Source organism: Dermacentor andersoni, chromosome 3 (assembly GCF_023375885.2).
Source record: "Dermacentor andersoni chromosome 3, qqDerAnde1_hic_scaffold, whole genome shotgun sequence".
Classification (NCBI taxonomy): Eukaryota; Metazoa; Arthropoda; class Arachnida; order Ixodida; family Ixodidae; genus Dermacentor; species Dermacentor andersoni.
In genome coordinates, this window is record NC_092816.1 from 53,445,920 (window position 1) to 53,469,549 (window position 23,630).

The 23,630-nt window shown below is 47.0% G+C and overlaps 1 protein-coding gene across 1 annotated transcript; it reads left to right on the forward strand.

Moving 5' to 3' along the window:
• Positions 1-89: 89 nt before the first annotated feature.
• On the forward strand, positions 90-22,341 carry LOC126520812 (protein phosphatase PTC7 homolog). The gene is made up of 6 exons (XM_050169605.3): positions 90-529; positions 857-1,036; positions 4,215-4,413; positions 17,423-17,546; positions 18,093-18,222; positions 21,995-22,341. The coding sequence occupies exons 1-6, from the start codon at positions 286-288 to the stop codon at positions 22,108-22,110; spliced, it is 993 nt and encodes a 330-aa protein (XP_050025562.1). The 5' UTR covers positions 90-285; the 3' UTR covers positions 22,111-22,341.
• The last annotated feature ends 1,289 nt before the right edge of the window (positions 22,342-23,630 follow it).

Consider the following 23,630-nt stretch of genomic DNA (forward strand, 5'->3'; position numbering starts at 1 on the left):
TATGTTTTGTTCGTTTACAGACATTGGTATCACCTCAAGTGGGCTGTATTTGACGCACGTCGAGCTCGCGTCTGCTGACCGTGTGTGATCGAAGTGAAGGTCGCCAGAGGCGCTGTTTCTCTTGATCAAGCATGGTTTAATCATCGCGAGCTCGAAGTTTCTCCTCCGCAACTCGTCCACCGCGTAGCGAAAGAAAAAAAAAAATTCCCCCGCTGAGAGCGCCAACAACGACTCCGGAACATGTAAGCCGCAAAGCGCCTGCCATAAACACGCACTCACACTGCCATGCAGTCGGTGTTGATGTATGGACGTATCCTCACGCGGGCCCTAGCGAACAGTGTTTTTAGCTACTCGACATGCGCGACGAGCTCCGACGCAAAGTACGCCTGGGCCAAAGGCGATCTCGGACTCCAAACAGTCACCTGCGGTTTCCCCAAGGAGAGAAATCGCTTCTCCATAGGTCTCGGAAGGGGCCAGTTTGGAGACGATGCCTGCTTCGCAGCGAAGTACAAGTCCTTCGATGTCCTAGGTGAGCGCCTTTTAAGCCTAAAGTACTTTCACTCCGGCCCGCAATCGTCGGCGTCTTACAACACTCCAGCCGCATTCCTGGTCCGGCTGATCGTACTCTTCGATTGCTCAAAACGCCAGACAATTGCCTATTTTACTAGTTTCGAAAGACCTATCACTGCAGTGGCACGGGATGAACTGAAAGTCATTCATTCCTGTCAGCAATCTTGGTTTGACTTTCTGTACACTGCGAATGCGAAGTTCAGCAAAGTTTCGGTCGAGTTCAACTTAGTTCGTCGAAATTCTGACGGTTTTTCTTTTGTTTCTTTCTCCGGCGCTCTCGATCCAGGCGTAGCGGACGGGGTCGGCGGCTGGCGGACGTACGGCGTAGACCCGTCTCTCTTCTCGACGGCGTTGATGCGCAACTGCGAACGTGTCGTCCACTCCGGTAGGTTCAAGCCCAACTCGCCGGCGAGTATCATCGCGTCGAGCTACTACGAGCTCTTGGAGAACAAGAGGCACATTATTGGTAAGCCGTGCGGGACTCGTGGGACGAATGCCGCGCAATGTGTGAGTGTTTGTAGCGCCGATCCGCTCCTCTTCTCGAAAACGTAATGAATGAATACCAGACGAGGCTTCCTTTTCGTTTCTTCATTCACCTTTGCGACAGCCGTCTCAGCTGATCTCTCCACCGTCGTGAACAAGGAATTGTCACGTTTTATTGCTTTGAGAATTATCGCGCACAAACAAACAAAGCCACCAGAAAGGAGATGCAATGTGCATTTCGAGTGTACAATTGATCACTTGCAGCTGCCATTGCTCTTGCACTTAAGAGCAGTTAGGAGGTTTCTACAGACAGCGTTTTGTGCGGTATACTAATCACTGCATTTGCAGTGTGTTAAGCTGTTTCTTTTTTTTTTTTTGTAAGTATCTGATGTTAAGACATGCATACCGATAATCGATAAGCACGGTCCTTATTTGTTTCATAATTCCTTTAGTTTGTAACCCTGTTACGGCTGCAAGTGCATTGCTAAAGTAAGAGCAATTTACACTACTGTCCACTCTTAAAGGAAACACCTAGTTAGTATTCAGACCAACATAAATTAAACATGCCATCCGCCTCATAAGAAAGAAGGGCTTGATTTAGGGCATTAAGTTGGCCTGTAATAGGAAAACATTACCACCCAAGTCCTTCGTGTCAAAGCTGAACTTCACTCACTCCAGGCAAGCTATCTTGGTGTTCCCTTTAACAGTGTATCATACCGTTCGTACACATTTTATCCCTGCTGGACAGACGTAACTTGAAAAATCATAGGCTGTTTGCTCTCTAGTTGCGATACTGTTGCAATAATGTTGCTCAGTAAAACTAGCAATGTTTGTATAGTTTGAGCAAAGCCAACTGAAAGCCGTATAGCACAACATTAGGATGAGTCTGTGTTGCTAGAGTTCTGTTTCCTTGACCACTGTAGATCTTGGAAAGCTCCCTCAGGTTTTGTACCTGAAGACAAACATAACCTTTGGCACATGACTTTCAAATTGTTAGTAGTTTGCTGACTATTACATAGTATGGCACCAAACCTGCCGGAATATTCTTGGCTAGCTGGAAATGTTTGCATTGCTTAAAAATATTAGTGTGTGGTGAGAGTGGCTTGCATATATTAGAGCCCATAGATTGTTGCTGCACCGCATGGAATGCATCGTGTTTGTAATTGTGGCATTTCTAGTTGAAGTCATCGTTTGAAAGCTTTTACTTTCTGGACCCCCTATCATGCATCCTTGTATGAATAGTCTGCTATTGGAACAGGAAAAAGAGTGTTTTACTCTGACAGGAATGAACCATGGTATTCAGTGGTACATCAACTCATATCAAGCACTGATGACAACAAAGGTACTTGGACAGTCCTGTTTCCCTTCAATGTAGTAAAGGATGGCCTTAGCATAATTTGTTTAGTCTGGCTTTCACTGCTGGTCACATCCTGTTTGCTTTTGCTGTAGACAACAAGAGTAAGTGTATGCTTGTTATCACTTCTTGTCACTTGCACAATACCTGAAAGGCTGGAAATCCTAGTGCAACCACAGAGGAAATGCTAGATAACCTTTTTCGGGTCATTCAGTATGAGCCTATACTGATTTTTGTTGTTCATAGTCACTTGAAGTAGCTTATCTGGAATATGCTAAAAGGTTGCAGAATGCAACACCGTCATTTCTCGCCTTTATTTCTTCTTCTTCTTCTTCTTTGACAGTTATAAGTCTTAAATGAGTGCCAAGGGAAGGGAAACATAATAGAGGGTGGTAGAGGATTAAATGGAGCGATGGTATTGGGAAATTTTTGCATGTAGGCTCAGATCTGGTGATGCCAGGCAGTGGTAAGTGGAGATCTCTGGGGGAGCTAAATTGGCTGTCGCTGATGATGACAAATTTTAGCAGTATGAATGCTGACCAGACTGGACATAATGCATAGTTTTAAAAAGTTTCACAAACAGAATAAAACAAGACACTTCACCAATAACCAAACAGACCGTAATTGGAGTGCTGCTGCGATATCCAACATGTTGAACTACAAAACTATGCATACACTGGTTAAAGGCTAGCTGCAAGCAAAGTTTTGGAATGCATAGAAAGCCTAGCTTCACATAATGTATACATAGTGCAACATCTGTGCCAATTTTTGCATTTGAAGTATGAACAAATAAATTACGAAAAGCTAGCAAGATTGGATGTTTTTGATATGGAAACTGAAAAAAATGTTACTACTTGCTGGAAGTGATGCAAAACTGAGGATGAGAACCTGTGCGGCTTCCCGGTCTGAACTTGGCAAGCACTGCGATTTGTCCTGTGTATCTGTTCGTCTTTCATCCCTCCTGTGCTATCCAAGGTTATTGATTCTAGGCATGCTATCCGACATTTGGCGGTGTCTGTTGCATGCTGAAAATCTCAGAGGCCATGGTCCGGAATGTGTGTTATATCCCTTAACCACCAGATGTATGCATTGTCTGCTTACGGCATGTTATATGACAGACAGGAGCAGGAATTCCCGCAGTGGGCAGTGTATCATGTCATGCATGTGTCATCATAACTTGCTGCCCTTACCGAGTCTGGCTTTCTCCGCTTGCAGGCTAGATGGAAAATGTGTGGTGGTATTTCTGCCTGTTCGTTTGGCGGTTGCTCGTCCAGCTTGATGTCGGTCGAGTCTGTCAGTGCGGGCTGAGTCGGTCTGGTCACGTGACGTATATGAATTTACGTCACGAGTGAGATGCAGAGAATGCTCTTGCCCCTGGTGCTTTGGCAAAGGGCATAAGCAGAGTCAAGAGTAGCCATTCCGAGAGTGCTGCAGCCGTGTGAGTGCGACTTTTCCTGGTTGCACCTGTGTGAAATGATCACACAAGTGCTTGACCGCGGTGCAGGCCGGACTTTGTCCTTGCGTGTGAATCCAGTATTAGGTGCAATTTAAATGCTGTTTCTAAGAATGTTGAGACCACTACTAGCGTTCCAACTTTGGCAACATTTCTTCTATATACTAATACCACTAATGTATAATCAATTTAGCCTAAGTGAAATTTCGTTGCAGTTTTCCATCAAACAAGCTTTACTCACAGAAGTCAGGTCCGCCATCCTTCTCACGCTTTTTTTTTGTTCGCACTGTTGTCTAAGCTTGTATTGTTTTTGTATTTGAATGTTGTGGGAAACGCGAGTGACTTCTCATGCAGGGAGTAGCACGGCATGTGTGCTGGTGCTGAACTGCGTGGAGCGCATCCTGTACTCTGCCAACCTCGGTGACAGTGGGTTCCTGGTTGTGCGGCGAGGACAGGTGGTGCACCGGTCACAGGAGCAGCAGCACTACTTCAACACGCCCTTCCAGCTGTGCTTGCCTCCACCAGGCGTCAGCCAGTTTGTTCTCAGCGACAGGTGCTGTGCTAAATTTCTGTATTCTCTCTGTGAGAATAACTGAAGGAGTCGAGGGGTTCAATAGTTTTGTTGGTAATATTAAACAATCATATGAAGTGAACAGACAATGAGGTCAAAGAAAGCGTAGGGGAGTTATTTGTGGTTTTTAGTTGTAATGTGTATGTAATAAGAAAAAGGGGAGGTGAAAGGGGTAAAAAAGGGTGTTACAGCTGGGAGCCAAACTTACGGACTGCACATGATGTATTTGATGCTGTACCTATTGAGCTGCAGTGAAGGCTGTCCTCTTGCCCACTTTCTTGGTATTTGTGTATGCATACTAACCCTAGTTCAGGGAATGTTAACCACAGTACCACCACTTACAGCCATGGCAGCGGATGTGGGACGTCATGTAAAAGCCTAGCTCATGCGATATTGCAGCCCTACGAAGCAAAGTGCATAAGAGTGATCATTTTCACTCATGTCGGTGCCGTGCTACCAAAGACAGAAAGCCTTGTGTGAGATGGTCTTGTAGAGCACTGTGATGAGCGTGGGGTCAGTCTGTGTGCAGCAACATTCCCAAAGCAAGAAAGGAGCAAGAAACTCCTTGTCATGCCCAATCTATCCACGCCGCTGCAGTACTAAGATAAGAATGCTTGCATGTTCTTGTCGTAGCTGTGGGGAAGTGAAACGACAAGATGCAAGAGTCATGTGGAGAAGACAAACATTGGGGGAAGAAGAGTGGAGTGTCTCCATGTTCCCTTCTTCTCTAAGGTGCTTATACGGGCTCAGCAGTGCTAGTTACACACAATAAATATAGTCCACTTCCTTTAATTCGACCCACACAGCAGCAACGAAATTGATGGTATTGTCCAGTGGGTCAAATTAAACAAGATGCAGAAAAAAATGCCAGAAAACACTGCTGATTCATTTGGCAGTACAATGGAACCCCATTGATGCGTTCCTCACTGTAGCCTTTTCCTGGCTGCTACGTTGTGTTTTCGTGGTCTCGACCTAAATACCGTTGACTCCTATGTATTATATTCCCATTTGATATAGTGCAATTGTGTAATGTTCCCGCATCTTACATTGCATTTGAAAGTGGATGCCCTACAAATGTAACGGTACAGGGAGAAATTGGCTCTCGCGTGTTGCAACAAGCGACCGATTTGGTGCAACCAGCTACCAATTCGTTGCAATAAATGAACAAAGTTGCACATGCCATGCGCTGCACATACATTGGGAGAAAGCATGCATAGAGCAGCAGTTCGCAAAGCATCTGAAAAAGTGCACATCTATTAAAACCTACTGGGAGCCACGCACACTGGGCCAATTCTGCCAAGTACAGGGCTACATTTACTTTGGGGCCTGCAAGGGTCTTATTTGCATTTAAAAATTACCGGTTCTTTTTAGTGAGCATTGGCACAGTAGAAACATATTACGTGGTAAAGTGTACCCAAAATACTGCAGTAGGGGCACTGTATGTGTCCCCTAATTATGCACACGTGCATGTGCCATTCCTTGTCGCAGTACAAGCACTGAGTTATCTAATAACTGCACTCAGACTGTTTCTGATGTTGTGCTGTGGTGATTTGTGCCGTTCCTCAAGGTTACATCTACCCAGCTGGTATGTTTTTGTTTTCACTGTCTCCGAATGTGTCAACGGGGTTCTACTGTGTTTGTCCGGATCAAGCGCATGGTCACTTTCTGTGTGTTCAAAGTATAAAACTAGCATAGAAATGACATTAAAGCTCATAAACAAAGTAGAGATCTAAGGCACACCCGATTTTTCAGCAAGAGAAGTGGACAAGGGTCTGATATGTGTTGCACAATGGTGGCTGGTTTCCTAAAGTCAGCCTCGCTGCACAGCTTTTAAAGTCAGCTTTGCCACGATACACCTTTGTTATGCAGTAAAGCATATGAATGTCACGAAGGCGGTTTTGGTTATTTATCGAATTGCGCCACGCAGGTAATCTTGAGCACATGTTTATTTTTTAAATAAAGGCACCTGTTAGGATACAGTAAATACTGTAATCAGACATTGTGAGCTATGGTTATTGCTTGAAAATGTTCCTAGGACAGGTCGAAAATACAGTCCGCTTCCGTTAATTCAACCCTGACTGGATTGACAGACTTGATCAATTTATCTGGCAAGTCAAAGTAGACAAAATGTAGAAAACACACTGCAGATTCGTTTGACAGTTTTTGCCCTGTTCTAACCTGCCCCTGTATAAGATGCCAGCTCACTTTTTATTTGTAGGCAGAAAACTAATGTAGAAATTACATTAAAGCTCCTAAAAAAAGTAGCAATCTACCCCGCACCCAATTTTTTAGCAAGAAAAATGGGCAAGGGTTAACTCTGCATTCCACATTGGCTGCGGGTTTCCTGAAGCCAGTTTTGCCCGAGTTTTTGAAGTCAAGTTTGTTGTAGTGCAGCCGTGTTAAGCTGGAACCGCATGGCGCAATTTGGGGTGGAGGAGTCGTTTAGACGCGCGTGCCCACGGAAATTGCGTAGCCATGTGGGCTTGTTGTAAATACAAAAAAATGGATGTGTCGCGATGCCACATGCGCAACTGCTAATGAGAGTGCAGCATCATTAGTCACATGACACGGAGCTTCCTCAAGCACCACCAGATGGTGTGTTCCTCTGCGCATCTCTGCATCTAGTGGGCGCTCTGGAGCAAAAACTGGAGCAAAAGTACGGTAAATTTTCACCCCCGCGAGCATAGTATAGACATAAAAACATGAGAATTTGCACAGTCGAGCAAGCTATGCTGCTTAGGTAGCCATACTTTACAGGCTGCACATCGATCATATGCACTCTCTGAAGAGCCTTGTGCTTGCGAAGAAACTAGTTTACTCCTAGTGCTCCATTTGTGCTTTTAATATACAACACTTCCTAATGTGCTATGTAATGACAGAAACTTGCTAACCTTAAAGGGCCCCTCACCAGGTCTGGCCATTTTGAGCTGAGAAGCACAGAATATATATTGCGTGATTATGATCGTGTCTACGAAGTATTACATCGCTACGCGCCGCAGGAAGATCTGAAATTTCAAACCGAATGACGTTTTCCCTTCTCCTCGCGGCCGCCATGCTCCAAGCCGGAGGATGATGTACATGTGCTAGCGCGCCTATGTACACGTGTTTGCACTGTGGTGTCGCTCGTAGTGGCACGTGACTTCAAGAATTATTCAAGGCAACATCTGTTATTTGTGCAATATGTTGCTTGAATAGACGAATTAAAGCTTAGAGAAATAATAAAACACAAAAACTGAATGTCTGCACGTTTTTTGTTTTACTTCACACCGCAGCAAGAGAGATGTTCTTCCGTTTCACATGCTTGTTGCCACGTCGTGCAGTTGCGCCCGCAGACACCGAAACTGTTATTTTCTACCGTGTTCCAGCGCAGGATCGTGCTCTGTGATCCGCTTGTGTCTGCCTCGGTATTCGTGTCACACTGATTCATACCTCTAGTCAGGTGACGTGCACAGCGCACAAAGTCATACACTGCGCGAAATGAGACAATCACAACTTGTGCGTGACGCTGTTGGTGGAAGTGCACCAAGGCGCAAAAAAGCTACGAGAAAAGAAAAATTGAAGGGGGGGTCTGTGACGTATGCGTCATGTGATCCTCGAGCTCTGGTATGGGACAACACAGGAAAGAATTTTGCTCGCGGAGACTAGACGGGGCAAGTGGACATTGTCTAGCTTGGCAGTGGAGCTCACCTCCTGAAATCATGGGTTCGCGACACTGAAATATATTTCTATCTCTGCTATTAATAAGCCGATTTGTGAGAGAGAGAGAGAAACAACTTCATGTAGTCACCTGCAGAACGACACCATGACTGAATGGCACCATGATGCGGGCCCTGACGTCTTCTCAGTGGGTGGTCTCTACTCAATTCCAGCGCGTGTTACTCCCACGGTCGGTCGCCCTGAGGGGCAACGTTCCATCGGTTTCGCTCAGCCGATTTGAAGAATTTTTGTGGCAGAACACTCCCTAGAGGACACGTAACAACTTCCAGTGTATAACCAAAATTTGATATGGGGCCTGGTGAGGGGCCCTTTAAGAATACTGGGATGTGAACGTAATTTTATATTAATTGTGATAATGCTATTCATTATTCAAAAAGTATTCAATATTCGATTCTATTTGATACACTTCTGGCACTATTTGGTTCAGTCTCAGCAATCACTGTTCGCACACTCCTACCCGATTCACTGCGCAAGCAATTTTTGGCACAGTTTTCACGAAAAGAAATTAAATAAATGAAATGCATTAGAATAGGGTAACTGCCATAATTGGTCACTGTGAGCAAGAGTTATTGCCTGAAAATCCTTCTAGGGCAAGTTGAAGATTGGCCCTTTCAACGTGAAATAGCGTGTGTTCAACACATTCACTGTCCCCTATGCTCCGCCGGGACAGAAGCTGCCACTGAAGGGGTTGCTATTAGGGTCACCATGGGGGTCAGGCTTACGTGTGCTGCGTTTGCTTACTGGTCAAGTTCGAATTACTCGGCGAAGACTAATTTTAGGATCGAAGTAACTAAAATGTTGGCCCATAGAAATGCATGGGCGCCTTATGGGTTTGAATTAACTGAAATATCAAATTAACCGGAGTCAAATTAGCGTAAGTTGACTGTACTGTTTGTTCTAGTGCACTGGCTGCACCGCCTTCTTCCCCCCTGTGCGCACCTTGTATTATATGTATGAGATGCACTGATGCATATTGGTCTCCACTTCAATTATTTCCGCAGTTGTCGGTTCAGTACTGCTGACATTTGTATCCCAGCACCCTGCAGGTTGTCCTGTAGTGTTGTGCGTGCACATTCCTGCTGTGTACATGTGGCTTTGTCATGGCCTTCAGGGTTCATACGTACTGTATACGTTAGTGCTGCGAGCTTTTGTCACTCACGTGCCAGCTGAAAGTCGCATGACTGCTATCGACTATCGCAGTCGGTTCACGTTTTGTGTGAATGCAAGCATTCATTACATCACGCAACCCTATGGTGTCACTAACTCCAAGCCTGTATCGAAGGGCAGTTTCATCTTGTAACAGTGCTCTTGTGGGCCACATTTCAGCTGTGGCAGTAACAACAAATGAGATAGCAAATGAAGCTAAGATAAAAGGTTTCCCATGGTTGTTGCACGCAGGGGCAAGCATGTCGGTTTTTCAATGCAGATAATAATTTATTTATTTATTTACATCACTATGTACAGTATGTGCAGCTTTCCACCCAAACAATTAAAGGCCATTCATTCAACCATTGTCAGCCGTGGCTGGCTGGTCATTATCTCTTTTTGTGTGTGGATGATAGTACGTACCTTGTCATCTGTTTGACAAAACTGTCAGGAACGCCTTTGACATATGTATCTCCTGTGCAAGCTGCAGGTACTCTACTAATTCCAAGCATTTCTTGTCCTTTCCTATGACTTTCTCCTTTATGATTTTCTGAAATCCATGCCACCTTTTATGCTTCATATGACAGTACATAGAAAACAATCAATGGCTATCAACCGGATTTTTTGATACACAAGCAACTAATAGAGGATATTCAAAATGCATATTTATTTGGCAGCACTGGCGCCATCTGCCATCTTCCCCGAGTCGCAGTTGTGAGCATCTGTATGTCGCACAGTCTATAGTGTGGCTCGGCAGTCATCGCCATGTGGCTGTTCAGGATTCTAAATGCAACAGTCGTTTTCATCATCCAGCAATTAATGGAAAACAAACTTCACTGTGCTCCCACGCATCACCAAAGCCACGTCTACTGGCATTATTTCGGTATGGCGTTAATGGCCATTTTGGCCCGAGTGAGCAGCTTTGTTTTGTCGTGCCTTCAACAACATGACTGATGGCACTTTGCTGCAAGTCACTGGATGGCGCTTGATATTTTTAATATCCCCTGTTAGTACTGCCAATAAAAGCATAAAGTCCTCAACAGTACCAATCTTGTTTAGTGCGACATATTTAAATAAGAATGTATGGCCCTTACCTTGAAAATAGAAAAAAACATACCGTATTTACTCGCATAATGATCGCACTTTTTTTCCAGAAAAATTGACGCAAATTCAAGGGTGCGATCATTACGCGGATTAAATTTCCCGCGAAAAAAAAAATTTTTTTTTCGTCCCACGTTTGCTGCAGGATGCGGATGCGGGACACCAAAACAAAAATGGCGGCCGGCGGAGCAAGCCGAACGCGCCGAACGCGATTTTTTTTTTCTTCTCGTGAGTACATTACATGCATTGAAACAGTTTCTTCTGTATCAGTGATGAATAATATCCTTAATATTGCTACGGCACAATATGCGCGATCACGAAAGGCCAGCAGTGTGAAGACGACGACGACGATTAGAAGCTAGCGCGGGCTGTTGCCTCTTGGCCAAGCGCAGCGTATTTTCCTTGTAAATATATTTGTACATAGCTTTTCGTCTGCGTCTTCCTACGTAACATATCTGGTGGAGGTGGACGTTCCTTGTACCTCGTCACGGAGCTTCGCAGTGGACGGTACGTCGAGCCTTCCTTCATGGCTCCCGGCGACGACAACCCGACTCCGCCGGCTCCGACACCTGCTGCCACTTCGACGACCTACATCACTCTCCCCGCTCCCCGTGATCCTGGCGTATTCTCGGGCCAAGATGGGGAAGACGTCGATGACTGGATCAGCCTGTATGAACACGTCAGCCGCAATAACCGGTGGGATCCTACTATTATGCTCGCCAACGTAGTCTTTTACCTCGGTGGCACACCTCGAGTTTGGTATCGCACGCACGAAGATGAGCTCACCAGTTGGGATTCACTTAAGACACAGCTTCGAGACTTGTTCGGCAACCCCTACGGTCAACAACTTGCCGCGCAGAAGGCGCTTTCCGGCCGTGTGCAGACGTCAACAGAGCCCTATGTCACGTACATTCAGGACGTCTTGGCTCTGTGCCGCAAAGTTGACACCCACATGACTGAGTCAGACAAGGTTTCCCACATCCTCAAAGGCATTGCCGATGACGCCTTCAACTTGCTCGTTTGCAACAACGTAGCGACGGTGGATGCTGTTATAAGAGAGTGCCGCCGCCTGGAACTCGCCAAAAGCCGACGTATTGACCAGCAGTTTGCCCGTCTTCCCAACACCCCAGCGACATCTTCCTGTGCCGACGCTCCTCGTCCCAACAACACTGCCGATGTTACCAGGATCGTCCGGCGTGAGATCGAGGCCGCCTATCCGGCTGCCTTCGACTCCAGTCCCACCAACACATCTGCAGTCACGGTCTCACTGATCCAGGCAGTTGTCCGCCAGGAGTTTGAAAACATGGGTCTTCACACCATCTGCTCGGCCCATCGCCCTAATACCCGCCCGGCTTCTTCGATTTCGCCCCGTCCCGCATCTTCTTACCCACCACGTTTCCGCAACCCATCTGAATGGCGCACTGCTGACGACAAGCCTATTTGTTTCCACTGCCATCGAATCGGGCACATTTCTCGGCACTGTCGTAGTCGCTGGAGTTCCCCGAGCCGGCCTACTTATACTGCCTACTCTCGCCCCTCAGGTGGCCCTTCTCGTTCGCCTTTGCCCCAACGACGACAATCTCGCTCTCCCCAGCCCCGTCGCGCCTATTCGCCGACTCCCTTCGGACGCCGCTCCCAGCCGGAAAACTAGACGATGCAGCGCCTCGAGGTGACGCTGCATTGCTCCCTACGCCGCCAAATCCTCTACTGACTTTGCCCACTCATCTGAACCTTCTTGACGTGCAAGTCGACGGTGTTTCTGTGTCTGCTCTCATAGACACTGGGGCGCATTTGTCCGTAATGAGCGCTGACCTTCGTAACCGGCTCAAGAAAATTATCACGCCCGCCACGACGCCTGTTGTCCGTGTCGCCGATGGCGGAACAGCCCCCGTAATTGGTATGTGTACCGCCCGCGTCTCCTTCGCCGATCGCTCAACAATCGTGCTATTCACAGTCATCGCCCACTGTCCCCACGACATCATCCTCGGCTTAGACTTCCTTTCCGCACATTCTGCTCTCATCGATTGTTCCGCCAGTACTCTCCGCCTTGACCTGCCTGTTCTGGATCCTGCTGAACCACACCCCAGTCGCCTCAGTTCCGCCGACTTCGTTCGCTTGCCACCTTCGGCACTGACCTACGTTGACCTAGTGTCATCCCCACCAGTCCCCGACGGTCACTACATCGCGGCTCCTATGCAAGACGTCCTCCTTACACATGGGATCACAGTACCCCATACAGTTTTATCTATTACGGCGAATTGCGTCTGCCTGCCAGTGGTCAACTTTGGCTTGACGACACAAGTGCTGCCACGTGGGATGTCTTTGGCCCAGCTTTGTTCATTCGAGGATCACTCAGTAGCATCCATTGCAGTAGACGACACTTCATCCGATACTCCTCTACCATCGCAGTCGGCAAATTGTACCATCGCTGACTTACGGAAAATGATTGCCCCCGACTTGCCCTCCGAGCACGCTCGTGAACTCTACCGCGTTCTGTTTTCCTACCACGATATTTTTGAGTTTAACGATCGTCCTTTAGCCCAAACTACAGCTGTCAAACATCGCATTAATACCGGCGATGCCCCTCCTATTCATCGCCGCCCGTATCGAGTGTCACCAGCTGAGCGTCAAGTTATTCACGCAGAAGTTCGCAAAATGCTTGCCAAGAACATTATTGAACCATCATATAGTCCATGGGCGTCACCTGTAGTACTGGTCAAAAAGAAGGATGGCTCATGGCGCTTTTGCGTGGATTATCGGCACCTTAACAGGGTTACCAAAAAGGACGTGTATCCCCTACCTCGGATTGATGACGCCCTTGACTGCCTCCACGGTGCTCGCTATTTCTCTTCTATTGACCTTCGCTCCGGCTACTGGCAGATTGCCGTGGACGATCTCGACCGCGAGAAGACTGCTTTTGTCACACCCGACAGTCTTTATCAATTCAAAGTGATGCCGTTCGGTCTATGTAACGCCCCTGCCACTTTTGAACGCATGATGGACTCCCTTCTTCACGGTTTCAAGTGGTCCACGTGCCTGTGCTACTTGGACGACGTTATCGTATTCTCCCCAACGTTCGCTACGCACCTCGAGCGCCTCTCAGCAGTCCTGGACGTTTTTCGGCGAGCCGGTCTGCAACTCAACGCATCGAAGTGCCAATTCGGCCGTCGCCAGATTACCGTCCTTGGACATCTCGTTGACGCGAACGGAGTGCAACCGGACCCAGGCAAGATCCATGCTGTTACGCACTTCCCTGTTCCGAAGTGTGTCAAGGATGTGCGCAGCTTCATCGGCCTTTGTTCGTACTTCCGCCGTTTCGTGAGAAATTTCGCCGCCATAGCACGACCACTAACCGACCTTTTGAAAAAAGACGCTCCTTTCCAGTGGGGCGATAACGAGGCCTCTGCATTCTCTCATCTAGTCGACATTCTCACAACGCCTCCCGTTTTGGCCCATTTCGATCCTTCTGCGCCTACCGAAGTCCGTACTGATGCCAGCGGTCACGGAATTGGAGCAGTACTGGCACAACGCCAGCGTGGCCACGACTGTGTTATCGCTTACGCCAGCAGGCTCCTCTCACCCGCGGAGCGCAACTATTCCATCACTGAGCGTGAGTGTCTGGCCCTAGTTTGGGCGGTTGCGAAATTCCGCCCATACTTATATGGCCGATCCTTTTCCGTTGTCACAGACCATCACGCGCTTTGCTGGTTATGCTCACTGAAAGATCCTACAGGAAGACTTGGTCGCTGGGCCTTACGCCTCCAAGAATATTCGTATACTGTCACCTATAAATCTGGCCGACTACACAAGGACGCTGACTGCCTGTCTCGCTACCCGGTCGACGAGCCTGACGACGCCGACAGTAGTAGCGCCAACGGCATTTTCTCTGTCTCTGCCTTCGGTAACATCGCCGATGAGCAGTACCGAGACCTATCGCTGCGAGCACTTATCGAGCGTCTGCGCTCTACACCTACCGACGCATCCGTTCGCCGATATGTCCTCCAGGGTGGCATTCTGTATCGAAGGAACTTCCTCCCTGACGGCTCTGACCTTCTTCTTGTCGTGCCAAAACAGCTACGACAGACTGTGCTCTTTGAGATGCATGACGCACCCACTTCAGGACATCTTGGGGTAACCCGCACGTACGACCGCGTCCGCCGCCGCTTCTATTGGCCTGGTCTCGCTCGCTCCGTTCGACGCTATGTTGCTGCCTGTGATCCCTGCCAGCGTCGGAAGACACCTCAGGTGCTACCTGCCGGTCATCTCCAGCCGATCACCGTCCCTGTGGAACCGTTCTTTCGTGTTGGATTAGACCTGCTCGGTCCCTTTCCCACGTCATCTTCTGGGAACAAATGGGTAGCCGTCGCGACTGATTACGCCACCCGATACGCTATCACTCGGGCTCTCCCTACCAGCTGCGCCACTGACGTCGCGGACTTTCTCTTGCGTGACATTATCTTGCTTCATGGCGCCCCGCGACAGCTGCTTACTGACCGTGGTCGAAACTTCCTCTCGAAAGTTATCGCTGACATTGTGCGTTCCTGCTCCATTCAACACAAACTGACTACTTCATACCATCCTCAAACCAATGGCCTGACAGAGCGGTTAAACCGTACTCTTACCGATATGCTGGCCAAGTACGTTTCCAAGGACCACCACGACTGGGACATTGCCCTTCCTTACGTAACATTTGCGTACAATTCTTCCCGGCACGACACCGCCGGATTTTCTCCCTTTTATCTACTGTACGGTCGCGAACCTACCTTGCCCCTAGACACGGCACTTCCTCCTGCTGCGGTCTCAACAAGCGAGTATGCGCGCGACGCCATCGCCCTCGCTGACCATGCACGCCAGCTTGCCCGTGCTCGACTGACGGCCTCACAGACCACTCAGCAGTGTCAGTACAACGCCCGCCATCGTGACGTACAGTTTTCACCTGGTGCGCTCGTGCTCCTGTGGTCGCCCTCTCGTCACGTCGGACTTTCAGAGAAGCTCCTTTCGCGATACACAGGGCCCTACCGCGTGCTGCGCCAGGTGACGCCTGTGACTTACGAAATTGCTCCTGTGGCCTCAACCTCGTCCTCTCCTGTGGCATCTAGTGATGTCGTACACGTCAGTAGGCTCAAGGCCTACTACACTGCTTCCGAGTCCGATCTTTAGTCGCTCCGGGACGGCGCTTTTGCAGCCGGGGGTAGTGCTACGGCACAATATGCGCGATCACGAAAGGCCAGCAGTGTGAAGACGACGACGACGATTAGAAGCTAGCGCGGGCTGTTGCCTCTTGGCCAAGCGCAGCGTATTTTCCTTGTAAATATATTTGTACATAGCTTTTCGTCTGCGTCTTCCTACGTAACATATCGGCAAGTTTGTGGCAATAACGTAGCCATGTCCACTTTGAGGGGACAGAAACAGATCGGCGCGCTTAGCTGCCAGTGACATAGAAACGCATGGCCGGCGTGCTGCGGAAACTGCGGCATCTGTCTTCACTACTATCCTAACACGGCACGTTTCCGCTAAGGGTGGGCGAATATCTTAGCTGTGTTACAAGCGTCGGCGTATGAATAGGGTACACTTTTAACTTATCAGTGTAAACGTGGCTACTATCATTGTCGCGCGCGATTTATTGCGTGCTCACGAGTGCAGATCAAAAGAATCGAAAGGCACCTTTTGTGTTTTTGTTAACCACAACCATTATAAAGCCTACCCATAATAAAGGCAAGTTTGGTTGTACCTTTTTGTCATGGAAGTGCGGAAAGTGATGAAAGTAATGAAAAGAGGCATCTACTTAAGAATGTTTGGTGCGTGCAGACCGTTCGGCTTCTCTTGAGTCGTTCGCGTAGCATTCGACAGATGGTAAGCGCGATCGTTATTAGCTAGACTTGACACACGACATATCGCTGCAGCAAGTTCGGGGTGCGATCATTACACGGGAAATAAAAAAAATCGAATTTTGACGACAAAATTCAGGGGTGCGATCATTACGCGAGTGCGATCATTATGCGAGTAAATACGGTAATAAATGACAACTGATTTTGCGGTTCTAACCTAAAGGTACAGTTAACTGCCCGAGTTGTGCTTTCTCCTCCTTGGGAAACAAAACTGTCAATGCCTGGCCAAAGCAGTGCACCTGAAAACCATGCAACAGACACTTAGTCGTGGATAATCAGCTAGCTCATCAGTACATGTTAATCTGTAATTGCTCACATTTATCATTCTGTTTGTTCTGCGAATTTATTTGCATTCTCTGTTGTCCCTTGTGTTTCTTTGCACGCCTGTACTTCCACGCACGCATGCGGCTAGCTACTTATGGTTTTCATTTCGAAGCTGGCTTTACCACAAACTTCACTTGCCTGGTGTTCAAGCTTAGTGCGTATTGAAATATAACATCGGCAAGAAAAACGCTTTTTTTCTTCTTTTTGCTTCATGTTTGGAGCGTGGTCCCAGTGTAACGCAAGATGCTTTTTCAAGCTGGTAAATGCACAAGATAAAGCTCTCCCTATATTTGTGCAAAGTCTGTACTTGGCAGTGGTTCCGTCTGCGGATGGTGTATGATTGTGATGATGCCAAAGCATGATGCATGACATATTGTGGGCACTGCTTTGTTGTTGTTTGTTATCATCTAGCTTACTAGTGGCAATGAAGAAAGATGAAGGGTGTGGAGCTGTGGTACGTCTTCTGTGTTGAAGGCGGCCGAGCTGGTACGCTGAGGGATTGGCACGCCGGCAGCACTGCCCCAGGAGACTGACAGACACCGATCGCATCCAGCGGGAGACTGACTGCCCCTGCTCGGTATAACAACAAACCATGATAGGGCGCCCTGGCGCCGTCTGTGTTAAGCGGGGCACAGTAATTGTGCATCTTCCTTGATGCTCATATGCAAGATAAAGCAAGATCAAGAAGCACTGTGTCTTGCAGTGTCTTTGAAAATTTTCAAAAAGACTGCTGGTGCCGTTTATGCAATCTGCTATGTGTGACATGCTGAATATGTGATCAGATGTGTGAGCCTTTCCTGCCTTTATTTTTGCAGCCCTGAGTCGGCAGATACAGCTTCCTTTCCCGTCCAAGAAGGGGACCTGATTTTGATGGCTACCGACGGCCTCTTCGACAACTTGCCGGAGAACATGATAGTCAACGAGCTTGCACAACTTAGGGTACTTTAATCACTCTTTTCTACCATTAATGAAAGTCCACAGCAGTGAAGGAGCAATTACAGCACATCTCATAGTAATGGGTTTGCTTTTATATTGAACAGGAAAATTTGAATTGTATAACGCTACTCTTAGATAGGCAAAGTACTAGATTATCTCTTTGACTCATGCAGCCCACCATATTTCTTACCTTGCATTCCAGCATGAAAATGATGGTGATGCCTGAAATATTAGTTTGCATAATTGTACGACATGGCGGGAAAAAAGAAATTGATAAAATGACAGGGTACGTCTTGTAAGCCTTAGAAATCTCTTAGTGTGTAAACGTTGCACAGGAGAAAACTTGCAGTCATGATGATCGCTAGGAACTGAAATAAAAGCACCGAAGTATCGTAGTTGAACTTGATGTCTCTCTCACTCTGGAGTATCTGCACTTCCTGCGGTGCCACTCATGACTATTTATTTCCATGGCATGTTACTAGAAGTGTAACTCATTCATACTTCGGGCTCATTTTTTCTTTCCTCTTTCCCCCCCTCTGTTGTTCCTAGGACACAAGCTTTGACAGCATTCAGCAGACGGTAAACTCTCTAGCCTTGCAGGCCAGGCGGCTTGCGTTCGACGAGGCCCACCTGTCTCCGTTTTCGCTTCGGGCGCGTGACAATGGCATCGATACCATCGGTGAGTTTGAATGCCTCCTTTCACTCTCCTGCGTGTGCTCACTTTACTGCCACCATGTGTCCTTCCATGTTGGTAGTTAGATTGTAGAGGTGTGCACTGGCCAAAAAAGTTGTGCGGAATTAATGAGGCAGTGGGCCTGGTCTGAAGTATCAGCTCAGCAAGCTTGCCTGCCTACATAGGCACTCCAGATGCTGGCCTGAAAATAGGAAGTATCTGGATTAAACTTCGGGATTATTATAAACTGCACTGCTGTAAGAATCGTTTAAGGTGTGGTGTACTTGTAAGGAAAATAAAATAACAAAATATCAGTCATTGATTTGGAGAACAACTTCTTTGTGTCGTGCACATCATCTTCGTGTGCTACAGTGCTGCTGGGTGCTGCTTTTGCAGTATATGCGCAGACGCCACTACTGTGAGTCTGTCATGCACAAAACCACACACATACTCACATACTGTTAAGTGCCAAAGTTGTGTGAGAGCCAAGTGGTCAGAGCGTGTCCTGCTCCCAACTACGCATTCCTGCTTGGGGCATGAATTTGATCCCTAGTGGCAGTGTTGGGAGAAGTTTTGTTTTTCTTTGCAATCTAGTGGAGAGTGAAGCTTAGGGCGAGGCATTGGCCTGACAGCATAACAACGCAATGGCAACAGTGGCGGCATGACAATGGGTGCAACAGCTGTGCTACTTGCGCCGTTTTGATATACTTGCATGTTTCTGAGCCAAGCTATGCTGAATGAGTGCAATTTGTTTAAATTGCCCTGCACTGGGTGCCAAAATGTCCCGACTAGCTGCGTAAGTTCTCACTCGCTCTCTAGCTCGCTCACTTGTTTGTCGCGGGAAGGTATAGGAAAGGGCGCATTGCTTTCGGGCAAGCAATGCGCCCGAAAGGGGAGTAACAGGATGAAGGAGAAGAGGGAGCTGTCACTTGCTCATTCATCATACGTCTCGCTGGCTGCCCGGTGGTGGCCAGCCCATCGTGGACGATGCGGTGGATGAGAAGGCCTTTTTCAGGACAGCCCCTCGAAGCACACTGACAAGCATATGACTGCTAACATGCACAAGTGTCCAAAACTGAAGAGCAAAACATCTCGAGTGCACTCTCTCCGCAAATCGAACTCCTGATAAATGAAACATATTTTCTTTGTTTCTTGAGGTTTTGTTTAACAAGAGTCCCCTATATATGTTTGTACCTCTGGTTTTCTGTAATGGCCTGAATGCACAAGTTTTAAAGGAAACAAAGTTTTCGTAATGCAAGTGCTAGGCATAATGCAAGGCAATACAAGTACAGTGTGCATCTTCCATTGTTTCCAAGAACTTGGACATTGGTAAAGGGAATACTGCACAAAGTGATGTGTTCCACTAATCGATAGAGGCTATTGTTCTGTAGTCAGGGTAAGGTGGAATTTCCCATCTTTTCTCCCCACCAGTACATGTTCATTTGAACCATAAAAATGCTGCAGGGAAGTACAGCAGTGAAGAAACTAGGGTATCAGTTAAGTTAGCTTAAACCAGAGGTGCACCAGTGTTTGTCTGTCATTTTCATTAATAGGGATGTATTCATTGCACCTTTCATAAACTAATGCCTGCTAGCCGAGTTGCTATCCACAAAACATACTGATGGGTGCGCGAAAAATCGTGAAAGTCCGACTCACCACGACCAGATAACGAGCGAATATGTTCGCCCCATGCTGGACACCAACGCCTGGTCATTTGTGTGTTTGTCCATTCCGGGGTAGGCCTCACGAAACGCTCTCACAGAAGCATGGATCAGCGCACGTGCAGAACGTCCGCACCGCTTGCCGAACCCGAACCAAAGAGGAAGAGCCTTCTCCTTTTTTGCACCCAAGTAACCCTGCCGTTAGGTGGTGTTAGCAGAGCAACATTCGCACCATCTCTCGTACTACGCTGTAAGAATACAAACCGCCACAGTAAAGCCAACGCGGCAAAGCCGGATTGCAGGAGACGGGAGCTATGCGAGAAAACAACATATCAGGGGACGCATGAGAGTCACGCAAACCCACAATGTTTAGCTTCGAATATCAAATAATGATACGCACAGGCATTTATTAGGGAGCTTGGCTATGTTCAGATGTTTGACTAGTAATCTGTTATATTCAAAGATTGTGTGTTGGACTCACGTTGAATTTTAAAATTGAGTAATTCCCTCTAGCTGTCAGTTCTCGCTAACCTGTGCCTTATTATGCAGCATCAAATGCCTGTCAAGCAATAAGCTCAGGACTGGGGGCTGTGCTGCAAAAGTATCGAATGAGCAAGGCAAAAGCTGCTGCCACACACAACCAAAATGAAATGGTGCTTTCCTGTTTTGCTATAACTGTTGCTTAGAAAGGAACTGCAAGAACATTGTCTGTTATTTTTCCTATGTTTTGTGCCACATGCAAGCAGGACTTCCGCAGCACATCTTGTGTGGCAAGCCCCTTCTGTTATATTTCTTCAGTGTGAGACATCTAACCGACTGAGATGTCAAAGTACTGCAAATTCAAGAATATAGTGCAACTACCGTTGTAATGCGAGGTACACTACATGATACTACAAGAATAAAAGAAAGGGAGCATTCGATTTCATGGAAAGTGGTTATAACTCCAAGTAAGCATGTGCAATACATCCATGCTTGTTTACAATAGCGCCATTTAGCATACTGCGAAGCGTTTGGGCATTGTGCTCGTGCCCATTGCGGAACGGCCATCAAGATCCTGCAAAATCTATACTACAAGACCCAGGTCTCGCTCGTGCGCGCATTGCGATATCGGATCGGCCATCACTGCATCCTGAAATATAACAGCCATGCGATACACTGCACGGAGGCAAGACGTGGGCCTGCGGCAGGGAACTGGCATATTTGCTTAGTGAGGCCACATGAATGGGCATTGCTACTGAGGGTCGGCCCGTTGGACCTATACTCCTGGAAAAAGCTCTCTCATTGCAATTGAATTCTTTTTCTGTCGCTTGCCCCCTATCCCCTTTCGTTGCGCTCTAAATGCACTCTCGCCGTCCGCAAACCCGTGCCCCCTCGCTACTGAGAGGCTGGCTTTCCCGCAAAATTGGGACGTCCAGTGGCAGAGCGCGCTTTACAGGTGAAATTTCTCCAGCAGCATGAAATTCTCACAAAATCGGACACATATTCTGGGTTTAGATAGAAACAAACCCTAAGAACCATGTTTGCTCCCTCGCAGTCAGTAATATATTCGATTTGTTTTGAATATTCGTATACAACAGAATATTAAAAACATAATATTCGATCGCACTCAAAATTTTCTGATGTTAGCACTCGGCTACTTTTCAGTGAAGTAGTCTGGGAAAGACTTGACTGCCAAGCAGGTGTGTCTTTACACTCATTCATTGTGGCAGCTAGGTTGGAGGGACAAAGCCGGAAATGATATTGGCACTTCAGAGCATGTGCAAAACAATATTTTTGTGGGTGATTCTCAGCCCTTCTCTGTGTACACTGCTAAGCCAAAGTATTTAGCTTCGTGCTGTCCCTAATAGACCGCCTCTTGAAAATGGTAAAGTTGTTTTCCTGCAATGCCTTGTTCAAGCTGTGCTATTCGATGTGCACTGAGGCATTTCCACCTTGTTAACATGGCTGCATCTTGTATGGCAGCACACAGGTCTTGAATGGTTTGTTTGTTTGTTCTGCCATGAATCCGCACACACTGATGAAAATACAAACCAGATGTATTTGTGCAGAGCCTTGTTAGAGAATGTTTTAATGTGTCTCGCTTCTAACTGTGCAAATGTTCCATCTTCTCTCTGCAGGAGGAAAACCGGATGATATAACAATTTTGTTAGCATCTGTGACTTCTAAGCAAGGCCACAGCAGGGAGACGCTGAAGACAAACGTAGCACGCAACACATCTCTCGACCACGGATAACCTGTACCCCCACCCACTTTGCATCTTTCTTGTATTGTGGACTGTGCGGCATCCAAAAGTCAACCCTGGTAGAGGAGGTGGTTGTGCCTGAGGTGACTACAGTCAAGAACTTAGTCTAGACAAGAGCTACAGCTGCGTCGCCATTTTCGCGGCCGTATGTGTAAATAAGTTTTAATTTGAATAAGCAAGTGAATAAAAGTGCTGATTTAGGAGCCTCTCAGCGGTGGCGAACTTGTCTGGCTTTGTTTCTTTGGAGGACGGTGTACACAACTAGGGTACCAGCAGGTGCGTACAGACTGCAAAAGTATATGAACCACAGGTGCCAAGAAAATTTGCAAACTTGGATGAAGCTTCGCTTAAGTTTGCTTGAGCTAGTTGGCAGTTCACTGTGAATTACATTCACTGATGTTAAATAGACCCTTTTAATCAATGTAAAGCTGGCTTCCAAATTAATGGCATTGAAGTCATTTTTGTAATCAATGTGCACAGAAACACTTTTTGTTTTATGAATTGGAAAATGCAGACATGGCTCCCTCAGTGAAACCATGTGCAAGATACAAGCCTCCGGCATGTACAGCTAACACTTCATTTGAAGTGTGACCGGTGCAATCATTAGTTGGACGAATGCGCAAAGCAGACGTGCACTTTCAAATTATGAAAAGAGTCTGTTAGTGGTAAAAATATATACCTCAAGAATGTAACACGAGTCCAGACCAGTACACTTGAATGCATAGGAGAGTTGTACAAAGGAAATAGCTGTTTTACTAAGCAAGCCTGTGTGTGCAGTACAATGTTCATTGTACAATGTTGTGAAAAATGGCCAATTCTGTGCAATCATTTGGGGAGCTAAAGGCATAGTGGTCTAGGGTGCCGTCACGCAAGATTATTGTTGCTGCCCTTATATTTTTCAGTACTTATTGTAAATTTTTTAATAGTGACAAATGAAAATTTAGTCAAGGATAGCTTCCATCACATGAGTAACCTATAGTATGCGCTTCCTGTCCACTCAGTCCAGGCAATACATTGGGCAGATTCCAAAGGTGGTAATATCTGTTGTGCACCAAGAACCCTTAAACTGCATAATGGATTTATAACAGCTATTGTCCGTAAAAGTGAGCAGGAGATAGTGCATGTCTCATTACTGTCGTAAGGCACTGTGCACCATTAGAAAAATGTGTGTCTAGAAAATCAATACCTCAAAAAGCAATATCAGTTGTTCACCAAGGAAGGAGGGCAGTGAAGGCCTGCTGTTTCAGTTTCACTTGATATGATAGGTCTTGAACATTTCCCTGTCAGTTTCGTTCACACTTGCATGACAAACGTGACTTGGGCAAACAGTGGATAGTGTCCACACTTTCAAGGCGATTGTGGCCATTATGCGATTACAAGCTGCACTTTAGAAGTGGCTGTGTTCTGAACAGACGAATTCGTAGTTGGGGCGTGCATGTGCTGTGTGCTTTGTTCTCATTCTTTCAACCGGCTTAACCAGGTTTAATTTGATGTGCTCTTGTAGCCTAGGC